General features: G+C 42.0%; 1 protein-coding gene across 4 annotated transcripts in view; it reads right to left on the reverse strand.

The window, feature by feature from the left end:
* Positions 1–12,935, reverse strand: part of KMT2A (lysine methyltransferase 2A) — a 46,758-nt gene that overhangs the window by 15,997 nt on the left and 17,826 nt on the right. For 2 of the 4 annotated variants that reach the window (XM_048968409.1, XM_048968412.1), the window contains 20 exons: positions 12,456–12,520; positions 11,505–11,876; positions 10,831–10,904; positions 9,942–10,070; positions 8,988–9,101; positions 7,664–7,810; positions 7,298–7,393; positions 6,448–6,568; positions 5,569–5,682; positions 5,053–5,237; positions 4,616–4,789; positions 3,652–3,762; positions 3,346–3,419; positions 2,684–2,877; positions 2,212–2,318; positions 1,531–1,668; positions 1,271–1,429; positions 863–980; positions 700–778; positions 285–445 (listed from right to left, as the gene is read on the reverse strand). In XM_048968409.1, coding sequence (XP_048824366.1) covers positions 285–445; positions 700–778; positions 863–980; positions 1,271–1,429; positions 1,531–1,668; positions 2,212–2,318; positions 2,684–2,877; positions 3,346–3,419; positions 3,652–3,762; positions 4,616–4,789; positions 5,053–5,237; positions 5,569–5,682; positions 6,448–6,568; positions 7,298–7,393; positions 7,664–7,810; positions 8,988–9,101; positions 9,942–10,070; positions 10,831–10,904; positions 11,505–11,876; positions 12,456–12,520 — 2,732 coding nt within the window. The remainder of the gene's footprint in view (positions 1–284; positions 446–699; positions 779–862; positions 981–1,270; positions 1,430–1,530; positions 1,669–2,211; positions 2,319–2,683; positions 2,878–3,345; positions 3,420–3,651; positions 3,763–4,615; positions 4,790–5,052; positions 5,238–5,568; positions 5,683–6,447; positions 6,569–7,297; positions 7,394–7,663; positions 7,811–8,987; positions 9,102–9,941; positions 10,071–10,830; positions 10,905–11,504; positions 11,877–12,455; positions 12,521–12,935) is intronic. The other 2 variants (XM_048968410.1, XM_048968411.1) reach the window with 2 other exon arrangements.

Consider the following 12,935-nt stretch of genomic DNA (forward strand, 5'->3'; position numbering starts at 1 on the left):
CCCAGTGACCCACAAATTACATGTGAACACTGACACCAGAACTTACATTTGATGTTTCAGACCATTAGAAAAATCTCAGCTCTGTAAACTAGAAAGCATTACTACCATAATCTCTGCTTACCAAGCTGCCAGTGTACTCAATGTTGGAATCACAAACGGGGTTCTGGTCCAAATCAGATTTAAAAGCCAAGAAGTCCTAATTACTACCTGACTTTCTGCTAAGAAGACACTATAGCAAATACATGTAGAAAATATGTACCTCAAGAAAGTCCTTCAAACATTACCTGTGAGGGGAACTGGGCTATGGGCAATTGTTCTGTTATCATCATGTTCTACAGTGCTATTGATATCAGGTTCTACGACTGGCGGTCGGCATTCCATGATCTTGCAGGTATACACACAGCGCTTCCTGGCATCTGTTGTACTCCAGTACACCCTGGAGCACCTGGAAGATAATTCAGACATACGTAAAATAATTCACTCAACAGTCAAGTAAGCCCTGGTATTATTTCACATATTCATTTTCTTGAAATTACACAGGATGAAGGCTTTCTGGTGTGACATACAGCACAGATAGCTTAGTCACAAGATTCGTTAACAGTTTATGAAAGCTGCAGTTGATTTCTACCTATGTTACCTCAGTGCTGGTTTGACTTCTGACACAGTAAGAGACACTGTCACGAAACAGCTTATACTCACTGATAGCCAATGGGAAACAACTTATCTTCACAGTCTGAGAGGTCATTCAGAATTCCTAAACAGTCTATCGTCATTGAACCTAAGCAGAGAGAGGAACAGAAAAGCTCCATGAACAAAGCTCCAGCACCAAAGATGAAACAAGTGTTCAGGAACTAGACCTTACCAATCATCATGTGGATGTTCTCTGGCTCCAAGCCACTAAGAAATTTTCTTCTCAGACTGATCCCTTCAAAATCCACAAAAACTCTCCTAAGAACTTCAAAGCCATTCTCAGGAACCACCTGGAGCAAGAACCCACAAAACATCCCAGTAAGTTTAAAGGAACCACTACAAATATGCTATGCAACCCATCTTATTATGTCCTCAGTGTGGTCTTCAGTTTGCTACTTGAAGCACACAGTACCTCTTGACAAACTTCCTCATGACAGTGATATCACAAATTTGGATTTAACAGCACTGTGGTCAGGCCCTCCTTCATAAGGAACACATTCAATGTTAACTCTTAAGAAATGTTTATAGTTACAGGCTGCCCCACCTCCAGGACAAAGCAAGTGTGAAAGATGACTCTCACCTCTCCTTTGATCAAATCACGGTGCCTCTGGCAGTAAACTTTCTTATCATCCAGAAACACACAGTTCTTGGCTCGTGAGCACATGAAATGATAGTTACTTGTGCAGGAAGTGAGGCAGCAGCCCACTGTGGCACCTGACTTCTGGCAGAACTCGCATCTCTACAAAAGCAAAAACAAAGGCAAACATTTATTTATTCTAAAATCAGGCACCAATAACTGCCAGCTGTTTTCCTCTGCAGTGGTAGGATACATAGACTCACCAGTTGCTTTCCCCTGATCACAGCCATGTGCACATTTTTCAGAGAACCATCATCATCTTCAAATACTTCTGCTGACCACAAAGCACAATTCACATGTGTCCACTCATTTTGGCCAATGTAGAGAAGGCGTCCAGCATCCTAGGGAATGGCAGGAAACCTTTTTTCTTCTTTCCATTTTTGCCCTCCCCCCCCAAATGTTCCACAAGACACAGCAATGCACAAAAAGCCTCATAGGTTTCAACTGCACTGGATTTAAACTTTCCCCAACGGAAGTTTAACAAGACAGCATTACTTTTAGAGTTTAAAAGATAAACATTAAGTAGGCAGAGAAAACTGCAGCTAAGCACACGTGATATAAAAAGCAACCTTAGGAAGAAAAAAAATCTATTCTTGAAGAAATGGCAAGAGGCTTCAGTGTAAGAAATGCACACAGTCCACATACTGATGCAAAGTGACATGGTGAATTTCTCCATGACATGTCTAACAAACGCCACGCTACTTTCTAGGCAGCAGAACAGACAGCTAAAGGTCATTTTTGTTCCAAAGAAGGCATACCAAGAAAAAACACAACCAAACAAAAACCCAAACTGCTTCACCCCTTATCTGGCCTATTCACAGTACTACATCTGTAACACTGCTTCAGTCAGCTACTATCAAAACGGGTGCATGCCAGATACTCACATTAGCACTATCATCACCATATTTCAGGCACAAGGCACACTGCCTGTTGTCTTCTACATCCGGAGGTGGATTAAGCTCAGGACTATCTTCTCTGCTTCTGTCAGAACCTTAGCATTAGAAGAAAGAATGCTTTTCATTCTTGAAGGTCAGGAAGGACAAAATTTATCTGGAAGAACTGTCAGTAAGCGAACAGGGCAGAAAAGCCAAATAACAGCCTAGAGTTTGAATAATCAGCTCGTAAAGCAAGGAAAAGCACACAGCTGCCTCTACACAGCCCTTGTCTGGGGGAAAGAGAGGCAGGTGAAAAGGTGTTTCTAGGCCAAAGCTCTGTTCAAAAACATATCAATATGTAGCAGTCTCTGAATGATTTCAGGTCTCACAATTCCTCAGTCACATGAAGAACCAACACCACCTTTTCTATGACAAGAGGGCTCAAAGTGAAGCACTTTGGGGTTGGCATCTATTTTCTTACCAGAGATAGGTGGTGTAGGAGGATGTAGAGGAGTAGGTGAATCCGGCTCTCCAGGTCCTTTGGGTTTTGGAGCTGGAATGATTTTCTTCATCAGAGGAGGCTGTTCAGTGTGGCTGCTCTCTTCACGCTCCTGCCACTGAGCATAATTATGGTCAAGCGAAGGAGGGAGCACTGCGTTTGGCAACATACCACTGCTGAAGACACAAGGAGCCAGCTGTTAGACCTGGCTGCACCAGATGAACTCCTGCACTGTATACGAACACTACAGACATGCAACATACTGTAACAACTCTTTTAATCACTTTCAGTCTACACCTGCTCTCACAAAGGCTGTGAGCAATCATTTTAAATTTAAAGTCTGTGATGTAGCCGTGTTTCTTTGGAGGGTAACAGATGAAAGGTCAACATGAGATGAGGGAGAGGAGCGATAAGAAAGGAGAGCACTGACCAGCCAACACACAGCATACTTATTTCTAAGTAACACTTTTGATTTCTCTGCTTCAGAACAGTGGCGTGTATAGAAAAATGCAATTACTTCTTAAAACCAGCACCATAATTATCATAAAAAGGCAACCTCACAAACAGGCTCTCTTAATACTTTTTGCTTGGACAGCTGTCAAACCACATACAGTGTCACAGTCAGACACAGAACAACTACTTACTTGCTTGTTACTTTATTTGGCTCCCAAAATCTGGACTTCTTTACGCTGAACCATGGAAAAACACGTTCCATTTGCTGAAAGAAAACAACATTCCATTAGAAATGTTATCCAACGTACCCAGAAACTCGAAGAAATTTAGCCAAGATCTACTATAAATGCACAACCAGTGAGATTTCATTAACATTAACAACTCTGACAAGTTATTATTTTGTTCTCAGAAATGTGCATGATGGACACTTTGGATTCCAACAGCTACAAAGCAGTGTGAAACAAAGGAGATTTCAAAATATCTGTAGTCCCACTCACCCGAATAAAGAAGGACTTGACCATGCTATTGGCTTTTTTAATTTCTGGCTGCCCTCCATCAGAATTAATTGCTGCTTGAATTATCTTCACAATATCATCACTAAAATCCAGCTGCAAGAAAAGCACAACACTGTTGTATTAGCAAGACTGTTTCCTGTACAGCTTCATCATCTGTATCATTCATGTATCATTCTGTATCATCAAATCATTCATCATTCATTTCCTGTACAGCTTTTAAGGCAACAGGTGAACTTCAGGTGACAAAAGGACTGAACCAGAGCACTGACTCCTGCAAGAATTTGGCTGTAAAGAAGCAAGCAGCTCTGTGCATTTGCAGACTAGCTGGCAGAATGGCTGCACAAACCAACCTGTCATTTCTCCCCTTTTTTCTTTAACCAGGACCTGGCTGCTGACACACTTCACACCTACATTAGCTACCTCACAAGCATTTGGCCAAAATCTGGCAACAGCACGTTTGCAGTGGGACTTCCTTACACACATTCCTCCTTAAGATTACAGGCTCTGCAGGAAGGAGAAAGTATTTTCATTTTTTTAAACCGACTTGGTCAACATTTTGAACAACGATCCTTGAAGAGATCACACCTCCAAAACATGAGTTTATTGGCTTCCAGCTGACTACTGTCAGTGCTACTTTGCTGGGCTTTTTGTTAGAATCTGCAGATAAAGGATGTCCTATTTGGTTTCCATGACCATAAATAACTAAGAGCAAAAGCAGTTTAACCCAGTATCACTGCTGGTTAAAGAGAGGCACACAGCAGTGTAAATTACACGTCTTTGGGCCAACACTAACACGAGTGCCAGACAGAATTATTTTTAGCAGTATATTAGCCTGTTTCCTCGTTCATAAAGAAAAGGCTTAAGCATGCTCAGTTATAAATACCATGGGTCATTAAGCAGTTCATAGAACCTATTATTAGAATGGAGCACTGGAACTCTGACATACCACAGAAATGTAACCTCCTTGATCCATTTTTCTTTTCACTCCTTCCATATCCAGAGGTTGCTGCTCCTCTTGTTTACTGACTTCTGTTAGGACAGGAGGATCAGGGCCTTCTGGAGAGCTTCTCGATGGGATACTCTCCTCTGTCTCAGGATTTAAATCAGGTGGTTTTGCTGCCTGTCAGTATCAAGAAACAGACAGATATTGGCTACTCAAGTGCGGATGCTACCCATGTTGCCCTTGCACATTCACAAGCATAGAAATTCTCGTTAACATGAAAGAGATTCAAGTTTGCAATTCCTGTCCAGAACAGAAGGACAAAAATAACAGCTTTCTGCTGCTGATCTGTAAGGCATACAGCAGGGCAGTGGTCAGCCATAAGGATCAAACTCATTTTTTCAAGAGTCTTATTTCTGATTACATTTCAGGCTTCAGCTTACCTGTCTGTAACGCAGCAAGTGACTGGTGGTTCTAGAATTCAACAGGGCTGTTAAAACCTGTTTTAAAGAAACCTGCAACTCCTTTTCCAGTGCAAGACGCCATTCCGCAGGGTGCTGTTCTGTACAGTTAATGCAGGTGTATGCTACACTCTCAGGCAAGTTAGAGAGTATCTCATACATTTCATCTGGAGACAAAAAAAAACACAAAACAACCTGAACTAATTTAGTCAAGGACAGATGTGGGGAAAAGCCTTACTCTGTATACAGCACCTACTGTTTACATCAGATGCCCTTCATGTAACTAAAGCATCTTGTGTAACTCATTTGTGTAACTGCATTTGAAGCGAGTCCTAAGCTTTCAGGTTATCACTGATATCAGTTAGGTGTTTCTCAAGCAGATCACAAGCGAGAGTGCTAATGCAACACTCGAGGAGAAAGACCAAAGCGATCCCATTTTGGGCTTGTCTGCAGCTGCCTCGTGTTCTTAGGAGCTGAGGAGATAAGAATTTGCCTTACCAGAAAGGTTTTCACATTTGGAGTGTACCCAGCGGTCACATTTCCCACACTGCATCATCTTACTCTCATAGTCATCATCATCGTAGCATTTGTCACAGAGGGGACAAAAATTCCCTGCAAACAAGAAACGAGATACGTGCTTTTACTCAGAAGTTCAACAGTCACATGCACCTTAAAGGCTAGATGGTTACTTACTAGTGTGCTAAGAAAGAAGCTCTCTGAAACCTCCCACTGCTAAGCTGCCAATACAATTGCAGCCACTTTTACAACACTGAAGACAGTGGCCACAAAAACAACCTGCTTGAAAGACCAGTTATCCTTTCTTGTGGGCTTGTTTTTTTTTCCAAGGAGGGGAGGCATGTGGGGTAGTGAGACTAAGGAGGTACTACTTAGCTTTACAGAGTAGAATGAAAATGACAAGGATGACACAGAGGTGAGAACGTAGAAGGGATACTCAAGATTTCTCCCCGGAGTGATCCCTCCTAGATTCAAAGGCCTCACAACTAACACAAGAACGAACTATTATTTTACAATAGGAAATCTGCTGCTTTTAAGTCAGGAGACCTTTAAAACACCTTTTTCCTCACCATCTACTTGAAGCCCTGAACCAGCAGGTCTGTAATAACTGCTTTCTATGGTACGGCACTTAATTTTTCAAGTCTCAAACTCTCCCAATATTGCAGCAGTGACTTTTGCTACGCACTGTGAAACCCATGAACAAAGCTTTCAAGCTATGCTCTGCTTCTTGGCCCGACACCAGGTTTCACAGGTCTGTACCAGTGACAAGCTCACCAGGCCTTCATTTTAACTCATGCTGACACCATTAGAAACAGAGCATCTGAGAAGGTACTCACCATAAACAATTACAACGTTACATACCTTTAGCAAAGAGTTTGGCACAATCATGACACAGTGAGAAGTCATGAGACCACTGAGCATCCCACCCTTTGCCTGGCGTTGTGGATCCACAGCTCTTGCAGCGAACACATTTGGTACATATCTGGAAGAAGGACGTGTTTGTTATTTGTTTTTATCCAGGGGCTTTCGTTCCTTTGTTCCAATGATAAATGTAATGGTTTTCTTACTAAATGAAAGCTGAAAGCTTACACGACAGAACAACGAGATTCAAATACCAGAACTTCCACTACTAAAGAAAGAGCTCCCTCCCTTTACGGTAAGATGGCGCTGATATGAGAAGAGGAAAAATAAATACAAAACCTTAAAAAAATAGTTTCATATTTGCACTTCAGAAAATATCACCTCTCCCTTCACATAAGAAGGCTTAGTTGTAGCATTTCTTCTGACTTAAAATACAACACTGTATTTTATCAGTTTTCCTACTTTGAATACAATGTAGTAGAGAGCACGTAAAAACAATTAGTACCAAATGCATTTGCAGGCAGAGCTTTAGCACTAAGTCTGTTAATGACATAAGCACTTCCACTCTTTAAAACTTCTTCCACCTTTTGAGGCTACAATCAGAAGAATTATCCCAGCTGAGAAAGGTGTAAAACCTTCCAAATCCTTCTCATACAAGCCCCACCTGCTTTAGCAGCAACCCACCTCGGTGAGAAACCTATTCCCAGACGTATCTTCCAATGCAACAGGTGCCCTTCCACAAACTGCTAAGTGAATGCATTGGAACAAAACATCTGCAGTGCTTTGGCCCACAGTGTTACGATCAGTTAACAAGGGAATTACCCAAAGAAGAAATCTGAAAAAACCTCACCCAAACTTTCTTTTTCTTGGTGGGTTTGGTTGGGTAGTTGGGGCCCAGGCACTCAGGGTGATAGCTGTTTCGGCACTTGTTACACTCCAGCAGCTGCTACAAGAATAATGGGAGAAAGTATTGGAAGAAAGACTCTCGAAAGAATGCAAAACCCTGGACATTTGCATTTTACAGTTAATCTCCTATTCAGAGCAATAGGAAGAAGCTGCATCTAAGAGACTCGAGCTAAGTCCACAACCGCAGGAGGCAGCGCGCACAGCCTGCGCTCCACCGCCTGCTGTCCCGGTTCCCAGCTGAGGGTTAGAGAGCAGAACTCGAGGAGCAGCACGGGGAAGGCTGGCTGGGTTGCCCGGAGGTCGGGGGTACCTTGGTGGCCTGGTGCTGTCTCCCACACACGTGGCAGAACTTGCAGCGACGGCAGCACCAGTTTTCCAGCTGGTCCTCCAGGGGCCGCTCGCTCTCCTCTAAGCAGAACTTGTGGAAAGGCTCACAACAGACCTGACAATACACAAACTGCAAGGGGGGAGAGGGAGGTTTTAGCAAGTCAAAAGCTTTCCTGAATTCCCGCTCCCACTCCTAACTACTCTGAATTCTGCTTTACAGCTAACAGAACAAGGCCATCTATTGGTATCTCTCACTGGGGAAATGGTGTGTGTACTTCGGAGCACCTAAATATACGCCTGCCTACCCAGATTATGCATCTAGCAGCATACAGGAGTCTGATACCTTTTTGTCTACATGTTCTGAGCGTTGGTAAAGGCCTATAGGCCTCTTCAGGACTTCCCTCCCTCGCTGCAACACAAGCCAACACAACTGAAGACACATTTAGCAGAGAAGGAAGGGACACACGGAGCAAAGAGACATTCTTCCCTCTGTTTAGCTTAGAGGCTTCATTGGAAAGCTCTAAGTATCCTCTGCAAGGCTGGACATCCTAAAAAAGAATAGTCCTTGGGGCACAAACACTGCAGGCTCAAACAGGACAGAAGAATGGTTCACCTGAGCAACCTGACAGAGAAGGAGATTGGCTCCACATGCCACTGGACCTCTGTAATCTTCAAATGCACTGATGTTCACATGCAGAACTGAACCCATCTCCCTCACGTATTCTTTGCTAATCATGCTCCAGCATTTTCCAGAGTGCTAGCATCACCTTCCCAGGACGGCTGAAAACTTTGAGAAGACATCTATCTTTTCCTGGAAATGCATTTACCAGAATTTAAACCTAACTTCAGCTGTTTATGCAGCACCAGAACCTTGCCAGTCACGTTTCACCAATGATCTGCAACTCTTTGGAGACAGAGGCACACCAGGGAAAATCAACACTGCCTCACACCGCTTCAGAACTACTGAGCAGACGTTTTAATTTCAAGTAAAGAGAAAGCAAACTGCCTGCTTTACCTCAGCTGCGGGATCCCAAATTACATTTTAGAAGAGATGCAGGGGCTCTTGGAAATGTCATTCCTTATGGCTGACAGCGTTCACGTATAAACTAAGCACCACAGAACTCCTCAAAGACAATTCAAATGCTTTTCACTTCAGTGTCTTAGGACAAAGCTTAGCAAGGACAGATTTAAAGGTATTATTTTAATTTCTTCGGGATTACGGTTGGCATACGTTCTTTTTTTTTTTTCTTTTTGGTAACAATACGGTGCTGTAATTAAGTCATCAACAGCAGAACACAATGCTTTACCTCCACATGTCCACTGCTGGCACAGAGAAAACACACCACCCTGGGAGTAATAGGAACCGAGGTCACGATGCCTAACCCACCCATCTCCCAAACATTCTCCACTTCACAGTCCTCCTGAAAGTACAAAAGGATACATCACCATGCAGAATAAGGCAACACAACATCAGTACAAAGTGCTCACATTGCTGCTTTATGCACTGCGCCTTCAATAAGGCCCTTCTACAACAGGCAGCAGTTTTACTTCTACCTCGGTCTACTTTATAGCGTATATTGGAATAATCACAACCCAGCAATCCTCCTGTCAAGAGAGCTCAAGCAAACACTAATCTTCCCTCTCCAGAAAGCAAGCCTAAAAAGCAGGAGAAAGTTTCTTCACAATTGCTTATCACTAAAAACAGAATTTCACAATAGTTGAACTTTATTAAAAATCCACGTTTGTATCAAAACACTGACGAGATCTCACTATAATCTCCATTATTAACACTTATATAAATGACTGAAAAAATCTTAGGAAAATATTGATTTTTATTATTTCAACATCGCTGTTCAAAATAGTACATGATTTATCAGTTTGAACCCCCAGATATCCCCAAAATACTGTGAATTACAAATTACTAACATTTTCCCCAAATCTTGTTGACCCAAGGTAAGGTTTTATAGTTCCATCTTAATGGAATCAATCTTCATAAACCTCAAATTCTTGCTCATCCTCACATTGAAAGTTAAGGTTTAAAGCTTTAAGTCTTCATCCAGTACTCTAATTATAAGGAAAAAAAAAAAGGCATAACAAACTTCTAAGAATTAACCGAGGCAGGAAGGTTCCTATTTACAGTTCTCTCTGATTAGGACCAGACACACAAACTCAGAAGTCACTGTCAGCAATCTTGAGGGACTCTACTTCCAAGTGTTTAGAGTCAATTAATATTCAAATACTTAAAACATATTGTCCTCTACCTTGAAATCCACTCGGATTCTGTGGACTCCATCTGTAGGTGGCTTTTGCTTGGAACTGCTCCCATTAGTCAAAGTGCTGAGCAAATTCAGCGTGCTGCTTTCTGGCTTGCTTATAGGAGGGGGCTTTTCCTAGTCAAGTAAAGGAGCCTGCATTAATCCCAACCTCAGACATCAAAACTTCAACAGTAATTAAACACTGTACATGATTTATGTACCAGAAAAACAACGACAAAACCCAATTCATAACATGACAGAATTAACATGTGTATAAAAGTTGCCATAAGGTAACCATTCTGCAATCCATTTTGAAAGCATTCCACAAACAACTGCATTTCTAATTCAACTTGTTGCATCTCCCCCTACCATCAGGTTATTCTCTCTGATTAGTGTTATTTTTTGCTTTGTTCCAGTGGGGCAACTCTTGGGGCAATTACGACCAACACATTTCTCTCTCAGATTTAAGTGTTGCTGTGCTTTGTTCTTCAAATGGACAACCTAACGTTCACCCCACGACACACAAATCTCAGTAAGAATTAACACCTAAGCTGAAGTATGGGCATACACCAGATAAATTGGCATCCACATACTGGCACGAGGTAAAGCCTAGCGTTTGTACAATTTGCTCAAACTCCCAAGAAATGACACGTTTCTCATTGACAAGACCGAAAACTTCCTCCTCAAACCCCACAAAAGATCCTGAGTAGCATCAGGAATCGAGTTAGATCGGTCTGAAATCAGCATTCAAAGGAAAAGGAGCAGGACTGAATTCCTACAGGTATTTCAAGTACACAAAAATGTGCAGAAGGGTTAAATAATACAGTTTTACTTTCTAGACAGACAGAGGGATGCTCTCGAAATTTCTTGACTGTGTACAAAAAACAGTATTCACCTTTTCTTTTGGTTTCTGTTTCACAGGGAAAGTTGGACGGGGAGCAATTTTTTTCTGTTTGTTTTGTTCTGTGCCTAGGAAGGGGGGAAAAATTATGAGTATTTCAAGTAACTAACAGGCACCTGCAGAGAAGGGAAAAAAACAACAACCATATAATGAGATGAATTTTAGACCTCCATTTTTCTACCATCTTTGTGACTGTGCATCACCACCTACAACTGGGACAATCTGCAAGGCATGGCCAGTCGAACCTGCTCTGCTAGAACTCTGAGGTGTTCCAGGTGCAAAGCAACACAAGTCCTGGAGCTGCCTTTTTGGTCACTGTCCACGTGCAACACTAGGCTATGTTTTGTAGTTAAGACATCACACTCCTGTTGTTTCACATTCAGACTGTCAGCAAACTTAACAATATTGAAAACATACTTCAAGACTGTCAAGACTACATGACTAAAAATCACATTAAAGGTCGTCACTTATCTTCCCATCCCAATAAATTATGCAGTTCAATAAAAGGAAGCCAGTTCTAAACAAAATTCCCAAAATAACTTGCTTTAATTTCACCAGATCATAAGGCATTTATCAGTCTTAAAATCCAACAGATTTTAGCAGCATTAATACTGTTACTTAACGGGATTCACGATTCAAACATATTGAAGATAAACAGTCCCATTTACCTATTTCTGGCTGTGGAGGCTGCTTTTTCTTAGGCTCAGAAGCAGTAACTTTTGGTGCTTCCTTTTTCAAAGGTCCTGAGCTTGGTGGCTGAGATGGAGGGAGCTGTACTGGCTGGGCTGTTTGTTTGCCAGTCTTTCTGGCACCAGATGCAGGGGTCTGTTTGGGCTCTGGTGGGGGCACAGAGGAATTCCCATCCTCATGCTTCTCCTCCACAGGCTTTCGAGCAGGTTCGCTGCTCTTCTTTACAGCACTGTCTTCTCTTGGTACAACAGCTGGAGGAGTTGGTTTCTGTCCAGAGTCCAGTTGGTTCTTCCCAGAATGACTTTCTTTCTTTTCATTTGTCTTGGATTTCTTCTCTTTCTTTTTTGCAGCTAGAAAGAAAAAAACATCAGTGAAGTAACACATATAAAATCATGCAACTTCAGATGACTCTGTGCATCTAAAAAGCTTTATTTTGAGGGAGTTCAGCATCCTGACCACTGTGACAACATGCAAACCTCCAGAGGTCCAGTGCCAAGGACGCAGGGATTTAACAAAATACATATGACATACACACAGCTCACTTAAGGCTTCTGTCAGAGATGAGGATGTGCCAAGGGATTTATCAGTCCTCATATCACTTAGGAACAAAGAACCAAACCTCTGAGAACTGGCTGAGCTTAAGTGCTGAGGGAAGGCTCATCAGCTGCCAGCAGCTGTTCCTTACAAAAAGGAGGAGAAACTGCAAGTAGAGCTGAAAAAGATAACTGCTGTCTGTTTACAGTTGCTAGCTGTATTCGCATCTCTCCTACAACTTCTACAGGACCCAACAAAACAGTCAGGCTCTCTGTTAGCGTTTGCTTTCATACTAAACTTCTATAGTTGTGTGCAGTTGCAATGAGAGCAAAGAGCAAAACTGAAGGTATGAAAATTTCTCTCGTCCTGCACTTGAGCCAAACCTCCCAGCCTACCTTTAGCTTGCTTCTGGAGATATGCTTTTGAAGGCATCCACTGTAGATTCTGACACTTTCTCATTCTACAAAGAAAGAACAAGTCACCCAATCAGAAATCAGAAGAAAAACGCAGGTGTTAGGAAGGCATTCTGTAAACATTGAACATGATGGAAAAAAAAACCCAACCAGCAAACAAACCCATTATCCACGCACCCACCAAATTTCTCCAAACCGTTCTCTCCCTCTTCAGTAACATTTAAAAGAATCTCATTTTCCTGTATTTTCTTTTTCCCCCCTGCACTTACAACACAATTTTGAAGATAATAAAACTCTGCTTGACTGGTAAATACCCCATCAATTCCATTTCTTAGAAACTGGCATTTGAGTACTATCAGAATACTTCTAAGAACTCTAAAACATCAAAGACTCACCAGTAGGTTTTATGTAACACAAACAGGCCATTTCAGATAAAAATATATATATATTCTGTTTCCATGA

The sequence above is a fragment of the Lagopus muta genome, chromosome 22 (genome assembly GCF_023343835.1).
Source record: "Lagopus muta isolate bLagMut1 chromosome 22, bLagMut1 primary, whole genome shotgun sequence".
Classification (NCBI taxonomy): domain Eukaryota; kingdom Metazoa; phylum Chordata; class Aves; order Galliformes; family Phasianidae; genus Lagopus; species Lagopus muta.